The following is a 19,364-nucleotide window of genomic DNA, read 5'->3' as shown; positions in this document are numbered from 1 at the left end:
TAATACTCCGATGTAGCCACGCAGAGCCAAGTCATCCAACAGCGTGAACATGAGAAAACCATGAGCGAGGGAAATGGAAGTAAGGTATTTAGAACCTCAGCTAAGCCAGGATTTGCAGCTGGAATTTGTGAGGATTTTTTTCATTAGTGTAGCTTTTAATGCTACAGGTAGCCCTGTTTTCTGTTTTCCCCCTCTCACGTATGGCACATGGAAAAAAGGAGTGGCTGTCTGATTATTATCTGATATAAATCTGTCTTGGTCTGCATTTTTTTCTGTGTGAAGTTGCCACCTACAAAAATAATTTCTTTTGGGGATGATGTTTCTGTTCTGCCTGTTGATTTCTACACCCACACTAATATCACCACCCTGATTGCAGACTTGGGAAGGGTGAGGCACAAAAAGATATTTATTGTCTCTGAATGTTAGCGGCAGTGGGAGTGGGGAAAACAGGCCAGAACTCAGTGCCTTTTTTTCCAGCAAACTTTGTGCTTTTGTGCAGTTCTTCAAAAAGCTACACATTGCAGTAGTGAACTATGACCAATATGGCATTTGGGATTTTGTTTGTGCTTGTGCAGCTGTTTTTTTTTAAAAAAAAAGAAAAGAAAAAAAACAAGCAACAAACAAACAAAACCCTTCAGCTAATATTTAAAAGGTAAAATACTTTGCCAAAGCAACATTTCAGTACTGTTGATTGAAAACATGACTTGGCATTGCAGATGATTTAAATGTGTGGACACACTGTTGGCAACTTTGATGTCTTAACTTGGATACTGTGCTTATGTTTCTTGTTGATGATGCTCCATCCCAATCCTTTACAAAAAAGAAAAAGCTCCACCATGACACATCTGCCATCCTTGCAACCATGCACTAAGCTGCATGCTAGCTTTAGAAAGGAGAGAAGCTTTTATTAAGTTTTAGCTAAATGTAGAGAGTCATTTCCTGTCTCAGCATGGAGCTCCCGCTCTGCAAGTATGTGATGTCGTAGAAAGCTGCACAGTCTCTTGCAGGTAGATATCTACTTCATTTTGCTTCTTATGGCTTTGCTCAGGGTGTGGGTGGGAGAAAGGATCAGGGTGATACAAGGCTGAGAACTGAGCCCTCCAGAATCTTATAGTGCTCCCTGCAGCAGGTGTGATTCCTTGCGCTGAGGCACATCCAGGAGCGGGTTGGCAGTTTCTTTCTTCAAAGCACGTGACCAGAAACATAAATTTCTGGGTTATGTCCCAATAATGAGACTCTGTGGATATCCGCAGGCAGGAGATGCAGAGTTCAGATGTGGTGTACTGTGTGGTAATGATTGCTAATGTGAGACCTGTTACTGAGGAAGTGAAAGAAGGATGAAGGATGGCCATCGCGTTTGTTTTTACACTTTACTGCTTGTTGCTATTTTGTTTTGCTGTTGCTCTGCCAAAAAGGAAGCAAGGAGAAGATACTTTGCTAGGGAAAAGTGAGGAGATTCTTGGTCCTTTGCTCAAACATACTTGCAGATCTTCTCCCCTTTAAACTAACATGCCCATGCAACTGTGTTCTGACAACTGCTTTGCTATAGTGTTAGGAGAAGATCGTTATTCTAAAACACTGCAGGTAGACCAGTACTGTTGTCACCTGTGATTACTAGTGGTGGCACAATTAATACAAATGCTCAGAGAGAGAAGTGACATTTAATTCTGTATCTGTGCACATGAAAATATCTTTATAGGTATGTGTGTGTGTCCATGTATATAAAAATATACTTTTTTTATGTGTACATACATATACATACCTACACATGTGCACGTGCATATGTATCTATCTGATGAGGCTTTTTTTTTTTCCTGTGTAGTTATCTAGATCCCAGGTGTAGCAAAGTACTTATATAAGTGAAATCCTACTGTCTTAGGCACTGTTGCAGTGTTCTGTTGCAATTTCCTGGATAGAAGTACGTGCACGAATCCTGCATATTGCAGACACTGTATCCGCTTCATCCAAAGTGTCAGCACTGCTCCAAAGAATTAGGTGTGCGCTGCACCCCGATATATATACATGCGATTAGACGGACCTGTCTGGAGCAGACTGGCTTTACTCTGCATGAGCTCTGTAGATGCGTCAGGAATTTCCAGGGATCGTGCCAGTTGGTTTCTGACTTTTTCTGGCAATTCTGGGCAAATGTTTGATTCCCTCAAAGTTCCCTTGGACATAATTTAAGGGGAAAAAAGAAGGGTAATCAAGGTAATTTGAGACTCTGATAATTCAAAGTTACTGACTTTGACAGAAAGAATATCATGAGCAGCAGTGAGCACAGATCTGATAGCCCTGCGGAGCTGAGGACAGACAGACAAATGACAGAGGCACGAGTAAGGTCAGTCGGCCTCCCCTAGTGCTTCTTCAACAAAAGAAAGCACATTAGAGAGTGGAAAAAAACCCTGTAAATTTAACCAAAACATAAAAAACTGGAGGTAACACAGTTGGGGAGCATTTTGCTGGGAGCAGGACTCTAATGATTGTGCATTTTGTGGCTTTCTCCTCAGGGGGCAGGACGCTCCGTCTGACACACACAAATGTAGAAGATGAAGGACAGTATACTTGTGTAGTGACAAATGCTGCAGGAGAAGCAAGGAAGCAGTTTGACCTTTCTGTTCTAGGTAAGTATGTGATGATTTTTATTATAACAGAAGAAGAAAGGAAAGGGTGCATACTATATTCTTTGGCAGTATTTTAAAAAGTGCTTTGTCAAAGCATGCTTTCTTGGGAGGAAGAAAATTGCAGGTGATAATGTGGTCTGAAAACCAGGTTGTAGGTGATCTGGAAAGATGGGGGTTTGGTTGTTCTTGGTCAGCTTAACTTCCAGCCGCATCAGTTCCCTTCTGGTTCACTGCACAGCTCATAAATGCCAGTATTGGTGAAATGACGATGACAGGAATGAGTGGTCAGGGGGATAGTGCTGTTTCTTTTGGCAGCAGTGTGAATTAAAGCTGGTTTAAAGTCAAAGGAAAACTACAGCCGCAGGAAAGCAAGTGAAGGTCTTTCTGTGAATCGGTTGCACCTCGTGCTAGAGTGCAGAGAGGTGCACCCCCATGCGATAGCACTTACGCATTAAAATCAGCAGTATCCTGTCACACTGGGTGCAGTATTTATAGTTTAGCTGCATGATGATGATAATTTGTTGCAACCAAGAGGTAAAAGCGAAGCCAAGATCTACTGTGAAATTAAACACTGGAGCTGGAATCATTTTTTGCACAATAGAAGTCTCTGATCCAGGGAAAACCTTCAGTCTGTAAGGCTTTTGGTACTGTAAAACAAGTAAACAAAATGTGGTAGTGGATGATCCTGCTAATGTATTTAGACAAGCACTAATACAGCAGGCTCTTTATATGAGAACCTTTTAAAGGTATATAGAAACCTTTAATGTGTAACTTTGTCTCGTGGCTTACTTTTTGAAAATTGTATTTTTCCAGAAAATACTGCTCTTTGGTTGAGTAGCTATTTATTATTTCTACCAGTTATTATCAGGCCTAATGAAGGTTGTCTTAGAGCATTACTGTGTAGAATGTGACTGTACGTCTTTTCTCTAAGATGTAGAGCACTATCCGTTTCCTTTTGCCTTCAGCTGACTTTCATGTCAGTTCATGTTTATTTGATGAGCTCATGGAAGTGTAAATATGGCAGAATGGAAGAGATGGCTAACCACTGAAAAGCCTGCATTGTTTTACTGTTTTCTTTGGAGGGTTTTAGTAGAAGGGTGTTCATGAGGGTTCTGGGAGCCTCTCTCGCATAGGCTTTGTTTGCCTTGAAGAAAAATGCTCAGCAAAGCCAATTTTAAGTGGGCTAAGTGGAAAATTCCATTGTTCGGTCTTCTCTGCCCTCCCCCCAGTAATTTTTTTTGTCTTTTTAGAGGAAAGTTACTGGAATGTGGGCTGATAGCAGCGCAGAATATGCACCAGCTCACTGCAAACACAAGCTGTGCCGAAACACTCCAGCGCCTGCTTCTCTAAGCTGGTGCAGGAGGTGCAAGAGGCAAGCCAGCTTGCATGGAGAGCTCAGGGTCATAAGCATAATACTGATATGTTTGCAAAATGCTTGGTGTGGCTTTGTCATACTTTTGAAATTAATATGTGTTGACAATTTACTCTGTTATTTTGGGGCCGAAGAGATGATTTGTGCATAAATAAGCATATTTATGAACAATAACTTTTGGTCTGACTTGGAAGTCCTGGCCATTAGGATTTCAGGCTATATTTTGTCCCACCTAGTATCTCCACTAGTTGGTGCATCTTTGTCTAGTCACATTTGAACGCTAGAACCCATAGGGAAGTCTGTTTTGCATTGCTTGTGCAGTCACAGCAGGGAATTTGATCATAACTGCATTACAAGCTGGTAAGAGTGCCAGCACTGGCCACATCTTTCCTGCTGGCTGAATTCTGCTAACCATCATCTCACCACACGTCCTGTTCGGAGGCCAGCTTTTAGCTGCTTTGAAATAGTCTCTTCACCATTCCAGCCATCAAATGAGATGCAAACTTGTTTTAACTTTTTATTTTCTTCTCTTTCCTGTTTGTGTTATTCATCAGTATCAAAGATGTGGTGTAACACAACTGTTTTTCACAGTTGGCAGTGAATTCAGTAGATCTTATTTTTCCTTGGTTCTGCCTGTGATTCTTATTTTTATAAAACTTTTGCTTCCAACTTACTGGTAGGTCACAAATAAGCTGTTAAATATATTTTGCTTCCTCTCTTTTTAGGCCATCTATCTAGGCTGATAGTTTGCATTTTGTAGGATTATTGAAGAATAGTATCTGGTACTCTTTTCTGTTGTTATTGTTACAAAACTTTCCCAAAACCCTTGGAGATTTGCCCTCTCTTTCATATAACTAGAGTGCCTCCTTTTCAACCTGTGTGCTCCATGCCTGCTTTGATTCCTAGCGCCCTCTTCTTTTGTCCCAAATCTACAAAGCCCTCTACTTTGAAAAAAATAGTTGATCATCGCTCTTAACACTAAAACTGTTTGCTTCATATTTCTCCTATGTAATGGATAAAGTATGGGGGTCCAAGGGGCTGTTCACCACAATGTTCACAGTCTGGCCTGTCAACACTGAGATACTCAGTCTCCCTCATCCAATCAAACATTAGTCTGTGTAGTCCCATTGACCAAGATTATTGGGAAGCATATCATCAAATGGTCAATCATATGGCAGGATTTGTCTTATACTGAATAAACTACTTTGGGTGTGGATAGGTATTTTAATGGTATAGTTTTGCCTTTTATTTCCCCAGAGAAACAGAGTTTATTGTACTGCAAGATGCCTTTAGACTCATAATTTTTTTGTCCGCCTGTATGGAATTAGCTGTATTAGTATGAAACACATTTATGCCTTTGCACATCTACTTGTTGGTAATCTACTATATTGCTTTTACTGTGTTGGTAGGAAAAAAAAAGCCCAAAACAAGTATGTGAACAAACAGGCTTTTTTTTTTTTTTTTTTTATAATTAGTTCTTTCTCTGGAGTTCTAGATAGATGCTTTCAATTACCATTAGAAAACAAGCAGCTCTTAAACTTAAGCAATGGCTTTGAACAAACAAATCACTAGCTGCTTTATGGGGCAATATAATTTATTTACCAAATTATACACCAGCTTCTAACAATAGAAGTGCACGCTACCAGTGCTTGTCATCTATTGCCCTGTTGAGCATGCTCAAAAATACAAGGAATGCACCTTCTCAGCACCCTGAGCATCCCTCTAGCTCTAAAGAGATGGCAAGGTGAGTATGTTATGGGTGTGTGGTCCTATCTTGCCCTTTGCATGCAGCAGTATGGTTGAGGGGTGCAGAACAGAATGCAAAACTTCCCGAGAGTGTTGTTTGGGCAGGTTAGCCATATGCTGTCCGACATCTGGACCTGCCTCTGGTGGATCTCACCGAGCCGTTCATTGATTTATGTGATTAAAGGAAGCATACCCTCAGACGTTGCCTTTGCTATGTTTAAATTGGTTGTAAAGAATACTCTCTGATCACAGACTCGCAGAACAGTTGAGGTTGGAAGGGACCTCTAGAAATCATCTAGTCTAATGCCCTTGCTCAAGCAGGATCTCCTAGACCACGTTGTCCAGGACCCTATCCAAACAGCTTTTAAATATCTCCAAGGATGGAGATACTTGATATTGATGTTATCTTTTTGTCTGTCTGCAGTGCCTCCAGGGATTGTGGGTGAAAATAAACTGGAAGATGTGAAAGTGAAAGAGAAACACAGTGTTACCCTAACATGTGAAGTGATAGGTAAAAGTATACAGCATTACTTATCTTTACTAATCAAACCCACGGTGTCGGTTGTCACTGGTTCTGAACGTTGGTTCTGTTTTAAATGGGATTTTCAATCCAGTGAAAATTTTTAATTTAAGATTCAACCTTAGTACATGTAGCAGGAGTAAGCAATCCTTGTATATAGCTTCTATAAAATGTAACCAAGAGGACAGTGCCATGACATTTCTGCTCTAAAACCCTGTAGAATTTAAGAGGAGGTGTATATTACTTCAGAAGGCTCTAAGAGTGTAGAATATGTATTCCAAAATATCTCCCTAAAGGATATATTATAAGAGAACATCTGAAACTGTATTTTTTTATTATTCAGAAATCTTGGAATATTCTGGAGGCTATAGAACAACTAATATTTGCAATTTTCTGTAATTCATTAAGGGAACCCTGTACCGCAGATCACTTGGATAAAGGATGGGCAACCGCTGCTTGAGGATGAACATCACAACTTTCTGTCCAGTGGGCGTTTTCTACAAATCACCAATGCTCAAGTCACTGATACAGGGAGATATACATGTATTGCATCTAATGCAGCTGGAGATAAGAGCAAAAGTTACAGTCTTAATGTACTTGGTAAGACAAGTTGTGCTGGCTCTTGCAAAAAAAGTATTAATCTCAAGAACAGCGAGATAGTCACATCAGGATTTTACAGCACTTCATTTGCAGCAGTGCTTCCATTGCCTGACTATAGTTAAATCTTTAGAGCTTTTTAATTAATAAATAATAGTAGCTCAATAGAAACATAGTGGGTTTATGCTTTAGTAAAATGGAGCTTGAATACGATGTTATCTGTATGGAATGAATAGGACAGTTCGTTGTCTTACTGTGATTCAAGGAAGGAATAGCTGAAGAGCACTTTTCAAATTGTGGTCTCTTTGTAAAGGCTGAAACCATCTACAGTTTGCTTTTTTCATGATGGTTTTTGCATAAGCAATTGCAAATAATGGAGAGGGTGTTACTCATGTCCGCATTTCCTAGGCTCATACCTCCTACCAGTCTGCTGCTCTCAGGAGGACCAAGCAGTGTGTCTGGTGTCTACAACACAAAAGCAGACCTTTGGGAGATGGGAGCCAAGTGGCTGGCTTTTTTGTGGCCTATTGGCCAGATGAATGTTGACTGATTTGCATGTGCCTAGGAGGAATGCCCCTCAGCTATTTAAGGCTCGAACAAAATTCCTAGACTGACTATTCAATAGAAAAATTGCTTTTCATACAGTTCCTTTCTCTGGTTAATGATTTTGCTGCTCCTAGTGTCTCCAACCATTGTGGGTGCAGACAGCCATGGAAGTGCAGAAGACGTCACTGTTATCCTCAATAGCCCAACATCCCTAGTTTGTGAGGCTTTTTCGTATCCTCCAGCTACAGTCACCTGGCTGAAAGATGGCAATCCTATAGAGTCAAACAGAAATATCCGCATTTTGCCAGGTAAATACTTTTTGTCGTTGTTGAGAAGCAACATAACACTTTGTTATTTTATTGTTTAGTTACTGTTATAAAATTTTTTGATAAATCTAAGAATATATTTTTATTAAATGCAATGTTTTGTACTTTTGTAGCACTTTCCATTCCAGTATCTGTGAGTGCTTCACAGTTAACTGATAATTACTTGTATTTTTTTGTAATCAGGTATCTATCATTTTGTAGTTCAAACAAGTTCACTGCAGTTACTAATGAGCATAAATAACGTGAAATTCAGTGTGGAAAGAGATATAAACAGCAAAGTTACTAAAAAATGAGGTTGCATTTTTCTAAGTTATTAGTAATTTGCCATTTTTCTTTCTTTGGAGTAACTCTTCACCTAGCACATCTATGGAGATGGGAAATAGGAAAAAGCTTCACTCGTAACACTAAAGTAATGTGAATGAACAAGTAATTTAGTATTGTCAGCTGCAAATGTTCAGAGGAAAAATTAGCAGTATTAATAGCTAGGAGCTGAATTACTACATTGGGGGACAATTTTTAGGAATGCAGTCTGAAAAGAGTTGCAGCCAAATTAAATAGTGACTGATCTCTGAGAATGCAGACAATATAAATCATAAATAAACAGGGTGCTATGGGAAGGAAACTGATGGATGTCAAAGTTGTAGAGGCCACCTGAAGTCTTAAATCCTACCAATTCATTCATGCTTACACTTCATGAGAGAGTTGAGGGCCTCTTTTATATGAAGTACTGCACTGAAACAAAGCCACAGTTTAGAGGCTCATGTCCATCCCTGTATATTTAAAAGTCTGCCTTTACTCAGTGTCAGTGCTTATGCTTCATTTCCCTTTTTCAGTGAATGAAGTGCAGAACCCTAAATCTAAATATCTTCAGGAAAGTTCTTGTGCCAAACGACGTTATCAAATTCCGCAAGAATCCAGAAGCAGAGAGTCGTGTTCCAAAGCGCTTCTGCAAATTATACACTCATTTATTACATAGTCTACCTGGTGCTATGTGTTGAGTTTTTTGTGCTCATCTAAGGGCAGAAATTGGCCTCAAGGATTAAAAATATGCTGTGGAAACCATTTAAATAATTGGCAAGCAAGAGTATAATGTGGATGCTATTAAAGAATGATCTCTTTGGCAGGTGGTCGAACCCTGCAGATTCTAAACGCACAGGAGGACAATGCTGGAAGATATACTTGCATAGCCACAAATGAGGCTGGAGAAAGTTTGAAACACTACGAAGTGAAAGTCTACAGTAAGGAAATACTTTCAATATTGATTTGTTTGCATTCTTCCATTTTTGTCCTTTGCAGTGTTAGCTGTCCTGGAACACATTTTGAGGCAGCCGTTAGTGGCCTTGTTTAGCTAACACCTCTGTTGGCTGCTTGGGTGGTGCTCATGACATTGACTGGGGAAAGGCCCTGGAAAAGTTTGCTGCTGCATCCTTTGCAAGTGCTCTTGTTGGCCAGAAATCTTTGTGCTACCCAGGGAAAGGCATTTAAGATACAATGAACTCTAGTTTCTGCTGTAATTTTTCTAGTTATGACTTTCAAATCAGATGAATGCTGCACATTAGGAGACTAGAATAAAGAATCCCAGACCATCGGAACTATTTTAAAGAAATGGGGTGGTATGTGTGCAAAAAAAACCTGCCTAGCATCTAATGGGAAATTTTCTTGAGTAAGGTAAAACGGGAGGATACTATTTTTATATCCTTCCATAAAATACCATATGCTCAAAAGCTTTCCCATTCAAGGTTTCCTGTCAGCACTTTGTCCTTTGGGCATCTGTGCCTAATATTCTACTTTAATGCTTATCCTCTTCATTATGGGCTCAGTCAGGCATGGCTTCTCATTTCTTTTTTAATTTGCTAATCTTTTAGTCTGAATTGGAGTTTGGGTTGCTTCCTCACAATAACTGTGCTGTTATTTTAATTACACTAAGTCCCTAATAAGGTCCCACTGGATTACAAATAATGAGAAGATTACAAAAGAGCTCACTATCAACGTATAACTATATAGCAAAATAAATGCCCCCCTTCACCCCCAAAAAGGCCATTGCAACTGCCAGTTGCTATGATGCTGTAAACATCAGGGAGAATTTTCAGTTCCCCATTGAGAAAAGAATGGGAAGCGCTTGAAAAATTTTAAAATAATTTAAAAGATATTGGGAGACCAAGGTGGGGGGTTGTTTAAGAATTTTGAAATGTTCTGTTTTCGTTCTGATTCAGAAGAAAACAAGATTTTGCAACATTGGGGTTTTCAATGGAATGGAAATTCTGAGTTTTGACCAGCTACTTGCAGCGTGGACTTTAGTTCAAACATATGTTTCTGAGAATATTTCTTCACTTTAAAGTGGTCTTTAATGGTTGCAATACACTGAACTTTGTAGAATTCAAGCCAAACACCTAATAATGTGATACAGCTAGGTAAGGCCGTAGTCAGGTTTGCACGTCTAAAAATGTTGAACGCTGCTGTATTGCATTAGCCCAGCAGTGGGAAAGAGGCAGATTTTAGGGGGAATGCACTTGCTTACCATCATGGTTTTCCCTGTGTCCGACTCATTTTAAAATGCTGCCTAAGACAGTAAGTCAGGAAGGTGTCTCTCACTTCCTTTTTTTTTGTGCAGTTCCACCCACCATTAACAAAGGGATGGGTCTCTCCCCTAAAGAAGTGAAGATCAAAGTAAACCACAGCCTTACCCTGGAGTGTGAAGCTCACGGGATTCCTGCTGCTGCCATCAGCTGGTACAAGGATGGACAGGCTAGTCACCAACTTAATTCCTTTTAATGGGTGAATTTCCTACAGAAACAACTGCATATTCACTATCACCATTAAGGAATGTTTATGTAGGGTGACAGGCTCACTCGCACTGCTGAAGTCAGTAGGAAGTCATCTTCCCACAGTCTGGCAGCATCTGCCCTCACATTGTCATGTATCTTAAGAAATTTGCTGTTGGCCAGACCTCTACAAATTGACATCCTTGGGTTGTTTTGTGGGTGCTTGGCAGTGCAACTGAGACATGAGCGCTGGAGTTTCCAGGAGCCAGCACTGGCCTGTGCATTTAAGCGGGAGGGCCCTGCCTAAAAGTAGCGTCCCCGGGTATTACCACATGTTGCTTTGCCTTTGTGTAGATTCCCCAAAGGTCCTGTTGCGGAACGGCCCCACGCTTGGTTCCTCTTCTGCTGCCCTTGCAGAAGTTGCCGAGAGCCTCGCGCTTGGTTCTGGCAGAGCTCACAAAGCCACAAAGGCATCTGGATCCTCTGCAAGGGGGAATTCGGTGTGGTTCCTGCCACACACAGTCTTTGCAAGAGTATCAGGCTGAAGGATAAGCAGTTTTGAAGCTTGATGCCACACAATCTTATTGATGTGCAGTCTGGCGGGGGGTGACTATAAATAAGAACAGTACAACTCTCCTGCACGAAAGGAAAGCGTAACGGCTCTCATGTTAGCTGTTCTTGGCTGGGCACCTCTGGCACGTATCCCGTGGCAGGCTGCCGCACCTGTGGAGCTGAACCAGCTGTCCCTAGATTTACCGAGCGTGCAGAAACATCCTGGAGGCACAGGAGAGACTGCGTATGCGCTGTCTGCTTGTTTCTTAGGTTGCTTCTGGGAAAATGGCTTTCAGTCATATCTGCGGCCTGGCTTAACTGTTCCCCTGCAAGCCGTGAGCCAAGTGCTGACTCCCTAATGTGTTCCTTTATCATTACTGGGAGAGACAGGCGGCATGACTGTGGTGTCCACTGTCACGTGTGGTGTAACTCTCAGGCACAGTAACATCTAATCCTGTACATTTCTGGATCACTGCTGACAGGAGTCATCCTTCCCTCCACATCAGTTTTGTGTCCCCCCCGGTCCATGCTGGGCAGCAGATCTAGTGGTTGTGTGGCTGAGTTAGATCGTTTTTTTTTTCAGCTGATAGTTTTCAGACCGATAGTTTTACATGTGTAGGTTTTCCCTCAGTGCAGCTACTTGGCCAGCGAGTTTAGCAGTTGAATCAATCTGATTGAGTCAGATGTTGTGAGAGTCCCTGCATAATGGAGATAGCACTGCTCCTTTCAGCAGAAGCTTGCAGATAGGGTTAGGTGTGAATTCAAACTACATTAAAATCCTTTAGGCTTTAAATCAACCTTAGGAGATCAGCTACCAAGATTGGAAAGGTCAAGAACTACAGTTTTTGGCAAAGGTTAAAAGAAAATTGTCTCCTGGAATAAGGGCTTGATCAGGGTTACTCAAGGAGAAAAGGTTTTTGGGCTGAGGGAAAGGAGGAACAAAGGAGAGCTGGGCTTGCTGTTGTCAGGAGAAGGAAAGTTTTGCTTCCCTTGCACTGCCTGTGGCCAAAGCTGCCATCCCAGGAGTACCTGGCTTAGGACTGTCACCTAAGTGGTCACCTTCAGTAATTTGCTGTCCTAGGCAATTGCTTTCTTTGCACAGATAGAAATTGGGCCTTGCTAGCCGAATTAAAACTGATGGGAAGGTGTTCTGCTGTTAGCGTTAGCAGAGCAGAGGAAATAGCAAAAGAAAAATAAGAACATGTTCTTACTCCCAGTTTACCTCCTTAGGGAAGGGGTTTTGAAGCAATCTGAATTTGTCCAGGAGATTACTTCCCAGACACGTCTAATTCTAGCATAGGTTTTGCATAGTATTAATGTGCATGTAAAATTACATTACAGCCTCTTAAACCAGATGATCATGTCATTATCCAAGCCAGTGGTCGCACTCTGCAGATTAAGGAGGCTCAGGTATCAGACACTGGTCGTTATACTTGTCTGGCATCTAACATTGCTGGAGAGGATGAAATGGAATTTGATGTAAATATACAAGGTAAACAGAGTTAAGTTTACAAAATTCTTATTTCCTGGTAATCTGAGCCTCATTTTCTAATGTGCTGGGTTGTTGGAATTGTTTATAATTTTGTATTGTTTAGACCAAGTCTGCTAGGTCTAATCCAATACCTCTGGGTTTTGTGGGGTAGAATATTCTGCGTGACTTTTATTACATGTACATATGTTCATGAAAGACAGCGTCTGATTCTTCTTTCGTTCACGTGTGATATATGCAATGTTTCTGAAGTCAGTGGAATGATTTTTAGCTCTGATCTTCCTCTCAATTTTTTTTTAAAGAGTTTTGAGTTAGCTTAAACTAAGACATTGAGTTTTATTCTCTGTGTGTAAATACAAGAAGACAACCATCAGTCAGTTCTGAAAACGTAGACAGCTAGAACTTGATCGCAACCACACAGTTTAGTATTTAAATAATTAATGTTGAGCAATGCCCTCTGTGGTTTGTTAACAGATCTTCTCACTCTGTTATTTGTCTCCAGAAAATATTCAGCAGGTTGATCAGTTATTCATCCTGATGAAAAGAACTAGAATTTACCTGTCTAGTCTATATTTGGGGGATAATTTAGTATACGTAACTTACTATTAATGCTATTTAACGATTACAATATCTTTTTATTTCTTGACTTTAAAATTGGTTATTTCCAGTGTACAATTCTAACTTTTTTTCCCTCCCTGATCACAGTTCCTCCTACTTTCCGAAAGCGTTACAGGGAGTGGGAAGCTGGTAACATGGTAGACATGGGAAGAGGTGGAGAAAATAAAGATGTGATTATCAACAATCCCCTTTCTCTGTACTGTGAGACCAGTGCTGTTCCTCCTCCAGTTCTTACGTGGTATAAGGATGGATACCCTCTAAGTTCTAGTGATAGAGTACTAATATTACCAGGTGAGTATTTAAATATGTCTTTCCATGACCTTAAGAAATGGCATTAGTACTAGAATTTCAGGTTAATACCAAACCTTTCCTGTTTAAAACACTGTATTAATGCTTTCAGGCCATTTCATCTTTCTTGACTGGAAATGCTTCTCCCCAGAGCTCACACTTAAGCAAGCTGTTTCCTTTTATCATTTAAAATTTAGTTCCTAAAATGGTGTGAATGTGAGCTTTTAACCTATAATAGGATAGTTTTGGGTGGCATGTGTGAAGAGAAGTATGGATCAAAGGGCAGTGGTAGTGATGACACCTTTTTGTCTCCCTACCACTCATCTGGTTGGAGACTGATGACAGACACTCCCCAAATATACTCTTAATATATCCTCTGTTTCTAAAGCTATTTAAGGGGCTATCCTTTAAATTAGGAAGAGAGTGAAAAGTAGAAATAGTATGTACCTATAAGCTTTAGAAGTGAATTTTTTCAGTTCAGTACAGTTCAATCAGAATATTTTGTGGTTTTATTTCCTTTTGCTGATTAGTCAGTTCTCTATCACCTTGCTGAGAAATATTTCTCTTTTCGATTTGCAGTGCGGCTGCATATTACTGAAGAATGTGTATTGCTTCCCATGGAATTAATCATTCTTTTCTAACATTTCATTAAGAATATTGCTGAATTCCAAGTAGCTGCCAGTAGAAAGTAACTAGGAAATAAAAAAAATCACAGAATCACAGAGTGGTTGAGGTTGGAAGGGACCTCTGGAGATCATCTAGCCCAACCCCCCTGCTCAAGCAGGGTCACCTAGAGCGTGTTGCACAGGACCATGTCCAAATGCCTCTTGAATACCTCCAGAGAAGGAGACTCCACAACCTTTCTGGGCAACCTGTTCCAGTGCTCTGTCACCCTCACAGTAAAGAAGTTTTTCCTTATGTTCAGATGGAACTTCTGTGCTTCAGTTTGTGCCTGTTGCCTCTTGCCCTGTTGCTGGGCACCACTGGAAATAGTCTGGCCTCATCTTCTTGGCACCCTCCCTTTAGATATTTGTAGACACTGATAAGATCCCCTCTCAGTCTTCTCTTCTCCAGGCTGAACAGGCCCAGCTCTCTCAGCCTTTCCTCATAAGAGGGATGCTGCAGTCCCCTAATCATCTTCGTAGCCCTTTAGTTACTAATAATTTGGAACAAATGCTGACCAGTCATAACTTTGCTTGCTCTGGTCTCCAGTGAAATGTGGCGTGGAAGTGAGGGAAACGGCTTGATTTAAATCCTGAACACATTTTCCTTCCAGGAGGCAGGGTGTTACAGATTCCACGGGCGCAGACTGACGATGCGGGGAGATACATGTGCGTGGCTGTAAACGAAGCTGGGGAAGCTTCCATTCATTACGACGTCCGCGTGCTCTGTGAGTGTTCCTGCTTTCCTTTTTCTTTCTAAATGGAAACAACAGAAGGAGTTCTGCAGAAATTAATGAAGCATTATGTTCTAGGATTATTTAGCTTCTGAAGTTTATATATTCTATATACTTGCAAATTATGAAATGAATATGTTTACATAGGGTACTAGAGTTTTGAAGAAATGTGCAGAATTACATGAAAATGGTATTAATGCTGTTAGTTCTATATGTTTATAAATTATTTTTATAGAGACTTAATGGCATTACCCCATCACAATTCACAATAAAGGCGTATGTAGAAGTCATATTTTTTCTTCTTGCTATCATTTGTTCCCAATCCAGTCTCCAGTTTGAAATGCTAACTCGTGTGCTATGCTTTTTTTTTTCCTTCTCTTCTCTTTTTACATGGGTCATAATTTTCTACAGTATCCAGCAAACACCTCAAGTCTCAAGTGAATTGATGATTTAGATAAGCCATTGAATGCCTGCAGGGTCCATGCTTTGTATGATCCATTTATAAACATAGCACAGAAAGCTTTCATATGCTGCTTGCATTGTCTCTTGGTGTACTCAAGGGTTTTGCCTTGGGAAATGCTTATATCTCTACTTCTATTCTTGTATCTGTTATGGAAAGCAGTGATTTATTGTTAGGAAGAGGAGCCTGCCTTGGAAATCCTTCTCCTTTCTAGCAGCAAAGAACATGAGAGACTAGCTGGAAAATTAGTTTTCCCCTCTTCTTTCTTACAGCTCTTGTGAATAAGCATAGCTCTGTGCAATCCCTTTAGTTATACTGATTTGTTCCAGTGTTGAACTATTCCTTGAGATTTCATTATCTTTCACTGCATTCATTGCAGATTTCACCACTTCATTTTGCAAACCCATACTTTGTGTATGGTTTTGCTGCTCTGGCATCTTAAAAAATACCACTGAGAGATACTAAGTCACAGTATTCTTCTGACATTTTGCTTTTTCGTAGTACCGCCGTCCATCGGTGGAGCTGATGGTGACCTGCCTGAAGAAGTGACTGTGCTTGTGAACAAAATTGCCGTGATGGACTGCGTGGCAAGTGGCAGCCCTACTCCAAGTGTTACCTGGCAGAAGGATGGCCACCTCCTAGCAGAAGATGACAAACACATATTTTTATCCAATGGAAGAAGGTTACAGGTAGCACCAAGTGAATAACTGTTTTTTAGCATCAAAAGCACACCACCCATAAAGACGAATTTGTCTAGATTTGCAGAGTATGCAATGCTGTATTTTTTTTCCCCCCATCTTGGAAGTGCTGCCAGCCTAAGGAGCGTCTGTCCCTTGTCCCTGCCCCTCAGCTGCTACTCCCCACCCCCTGTGCTGTGCCCTCAGTTGTGCTGACTTAACTGTTTGTGGAGTCATGCTGTGAAACTGCATCAGGGAAATCATTTGGTTTAAAATAACATTGCAAACAGAAAGCTTACTGTGTAGAACAACCTATTGCTGTCAGTTTTGTTTGAGTTTCCTTAACAGTATTTAATTTTTGCAGAATTTACCTTCTCTAGAAAATAGTCTATTCTGAAGAAGAAAACTGCACTCACTTCAATTGATAGATGAAATCAGATGGAATTATTAAAACAGGGAGCTGAGCTTAGTTCCGTCTGTTCTTGCGCCATGAATCAGGAATGCAATAAAATACAAAAGCATATAGAACATTAAGATTTTTATTTCAAATATTTTGGAAATAGTTGTTTTGTTATTAATTTTGAATTAGCTTAATGTGATAGATGCTACACTGGCTTTTCTGGAGGTCTGAAATGTGCAGGTTTTGAAAGGAATAGCATCAGAAGAAGTTTCTTAGGTTGGTTTCTTCATAATACTGCAATTTATCCTACAGTAGGGCAAAAAAGCCCCAGTGAAATAATAAAAAAAAAAAAAACTGGAACCCCCCGAACATGATGCTTTAACTGTAAGCTGTCTTGTATATGAGTTCTACTGCAGTCTTGTTTCTTTTTCTTAGATTTTGAATTCCCAAATAACAGATACCGGCAGGTACATCTGTATTGTGGAAAATGTAGCTGGAAGTGCCAAAAAATATTTTAACCTGAATGTTCATGGTAAGTGTATTAATCCCTAATTTGCTGATTGTTTACTTTCAAATATTAGTTTAGTTTGAATATACTTATTTTAGTGTAGCGCTTAATAGCTTTAGTAGCTTTAAGCATGTCAGTCATCTTATTGGGTGTAATGGAGAGTCTGACATAATAGAAAATGGAAATCAAATGTAAGTTTAAAGAATTTTGGTAACATGTTATTAGTAGGGCTTTTGATGCCCCACGGCTCAGCTCATTGTATGTGTTCCCTGTAGTTGGACATGAGGGAGCCTTGTGCATTGGTTGCGTACATTGTATAGGCTTCCCTAAACCCTGAAATCATTAATTACAAGCAGGTTGGATAATTGTCTGCTTTGACATGTTTATGAAAAGTGGTATCCAGGAAAATCAACATTGGAAAGCATTAAACAAGTAGATAAGGCATTGTAAAAGCTTACATTTTCTTTTATTTCTCCTTCAAGATTCCTTTCTCTTCCTTTTTTTTTTTTTCTTTTTTTTTTTTTTTTTGTTGTTGAGTCACAGTGGGGTTAAAATAAATACTGGCCTTTGGCTTCACAAATCTAAAGCAAATGCAATCAAGAAATTACAACATTTCCTGTTAAAAAAAAAAAAAAATCTCTCTACTACCTTTCCAAACCTCTCCTGAAAGCTTCAGAAATTCAGAATGTGTCTAGTTTAATGTTTCACAGTTAACGCTAACTTTCCCTTCTGTCTCTGCCCACTGTTCATCCCACCGCTTTTAGCTTTCAGTTCTGAACTGAAGGTCAAATAAGCGTTACTCCCACAGAAAACTCCACGCATTTACATGTTGAAACCTGTCAAAGTTTATAACGGCAGCTATGTCGTTATCCACTATACCAGCACGCTTTGGAGACTTCTATCAGAGTCTTCTGCATATGGTCGGTATCCTTTTCCCCCGTTTTCCATGTTGCTGTTAGCTAGCTAATCTTTCTGCATTACGTACTAGGTAGAAGTGCTGTCTTCTCGCTCTTGCTTGAATGTAGTCCCAGAATCCAAGGGATTTGATAGTTTAGGTTATTACATACGGAAGAAATAGGTATTGTTCTCAAACATGTCTGCAACAAATTTACATGCTAAATGACACAAATTTATAGTGTTTTTCTCTGCTCAGTGATATGATTAGAGAGCCAAAGAATACTGTTGTCATGGGGAGAATTTGCCCTGGAGTCTGAGAAGTTCTGTTCTGCTTTCAGTGGAGTCTATCTGGATTTCCTGATGTTTGAGTTTTGTGTTTAAATCAAAATGTTTTGGCTTTCCTTGACGTTTGTGTTTTAATCTGAACTTCTCGACTTTAAAATATTTGTTTATAATGACCACAATCTAATAGTATTATTTTAAAATAAACATCTGTAGGAAGCTTCAAACTGTAGCCTAACAACATCATTTATTTAGGGCTATTAAGCTCTGAATGCAGTTTCATTTGAAGAGTTAGACTATAGATGTTCAGGGAGGGACCAGCCAGGCTGTAGTATTGAAGAAAATGCATTATCACTAAGCAGCATGATCTTCGTTCTGTCACTGTCAAAAAAAAAAAAGATTATTTTTTTAGCATTTCTGTATATTTGTAATATAACTGCTTTCATAAATTTAAATACGATATGAAAGGATACACTCTTTAAAAAGTTGAAAAATACATTTCTTATCTTACAGGTGAATAATAAACTAAAACAAAACCTTCTAAAACATAGAAAGTAAGCATCCAATTTTAAAATGTCAATCTGTAACCTTAATATACAATATGGATAAATAGGTCATTTTCATACTGAATGCTAGAATTGAACCCATTACTGCAGCTGTATGCATGTACAAATGCATTTGTGTATGTAAATTGCATAATTCTGTAAAATGCGGTGCGTTTGTGAGTGTTTTGCACATGCAGTAGAAGGCTGCATTATTTGAAAACATACCACATAAGTAGTTTAAGCAAAATTCATTAAAAGACAGGTCAGATTTGGCCCTATATATTTAATTTCCCACTGTCTTGCACTGCCAATAATCACATCTGTGAGAAAGTAACTAAAAGTAAATAAATTTAAATAATGATAAAATGTCATCAGATCAGAATCCTCCATTTATTTTAGTGAACCATCTTGCACTTACTCGTATCGGGGGAAATAGGCCTCGCTTATTCCAAGTTGAAAAACATGGGCAAAGTCACCCATTTACACGGACTCCTCTTTGTTTCTGCAGTGCCACAGAGGAGCCATAAACCTGGCTTAATGACTGCTTTGTGTCATTCAAGTGACAGAAAGCAGCTGGAGTATTTCGGGTGGATATGGTCCAAACTATTTTAACATTTCATTCTTTGAAGAAGAGGATTCCGTGTGTGCTTTGGAATGATTTTTCCACCCAATGGAGCCAAGAACATGCCTTTGCTTTCCTTTTAAGTGTTTTATATATCCACGCTGCAAAAACATGGAAACTAAGACTTGGGATTTATTAAA

General features: G+C 39.7%; 1 protein-coding gene across 3 annotated transcripts in view; it reads left to right on the top strand.

The window, feature by feature from the left end:
• HMCN1 (hemicentin 1) overlaps positions 1 to 19,364 on the top strand; it is a 189,191-nt gene that overhangs the window by 120,095 nt on the left and 49,732 nt on the right. For all 3 annotated transcript variants that reach the window (XM_026101129.2, XM_026101130.2, XM_026101128.2), the window contains exons 47-57: positions 2,508 to 2,621; positions 6,164 to 6,250; positions 6,668 to 6,859; positions 7,537 to 7,710; positions 8,853 to 8,966; positions 10,340 to 10,473; positions 12,384 to 12,534; positions 13,237 to 13,440; positions 14,714 to 14,827; positions 15,795 to 15,982; positions 16,806 to 16,902. In XM_026101129.2, the coding sequence (XP_025956914.2) occupies positions 2,508 to 2,621; positions 6,164 to 6,250; positions 6,668 to 6,859; positions 7,537 to 7,710; positions 8,853 to 8,966; positions 10,340 to 10,473; positions 12,384 to 12,534; positions 13,237 to 13,440; positions 14,714 to 14,827; positions 15,795 to 15,982; positions 16,806 to 16,902 (1,569 nt within the window). The remainder of the gene's footprint in view (positions 1 to 2,507; positions 2,622 to 6,163; positions 6,251 to 6,667; positions 6,860 to 7,536; positions 7,711 to 8,852; positions 8,967 to 10,339; positions 10,474 to 12,383; positions 12,535 to 13,236; positions 13,441 to 14,713; positions 14,828 to 15,794; positions 15,983 to 16,805; positions 16,903 to 19,364) is intronic.

Source organism: Dromaius novaehollandiae, chromosome 8 (assembly GCF_036370855.1).
Source record: "Dromaius novaehollandiae isolate bDroNov1 chromosome 8, bDroNov1.hap1, whole genome shotgun sequence".
In the NCBI taxonomy this organism is placed as follows: domain Eukaryota; kingdom Metazoa; phylum Chordata; class Aves; order Casuariiformes; family Dromaiidae; genus Dromaius; species Dromaius novaehollandiae.
Note: the sequence above shows the minus strand (reverse complement) of the source record. Positions and strands in the feature narration are given on the sequence as shown.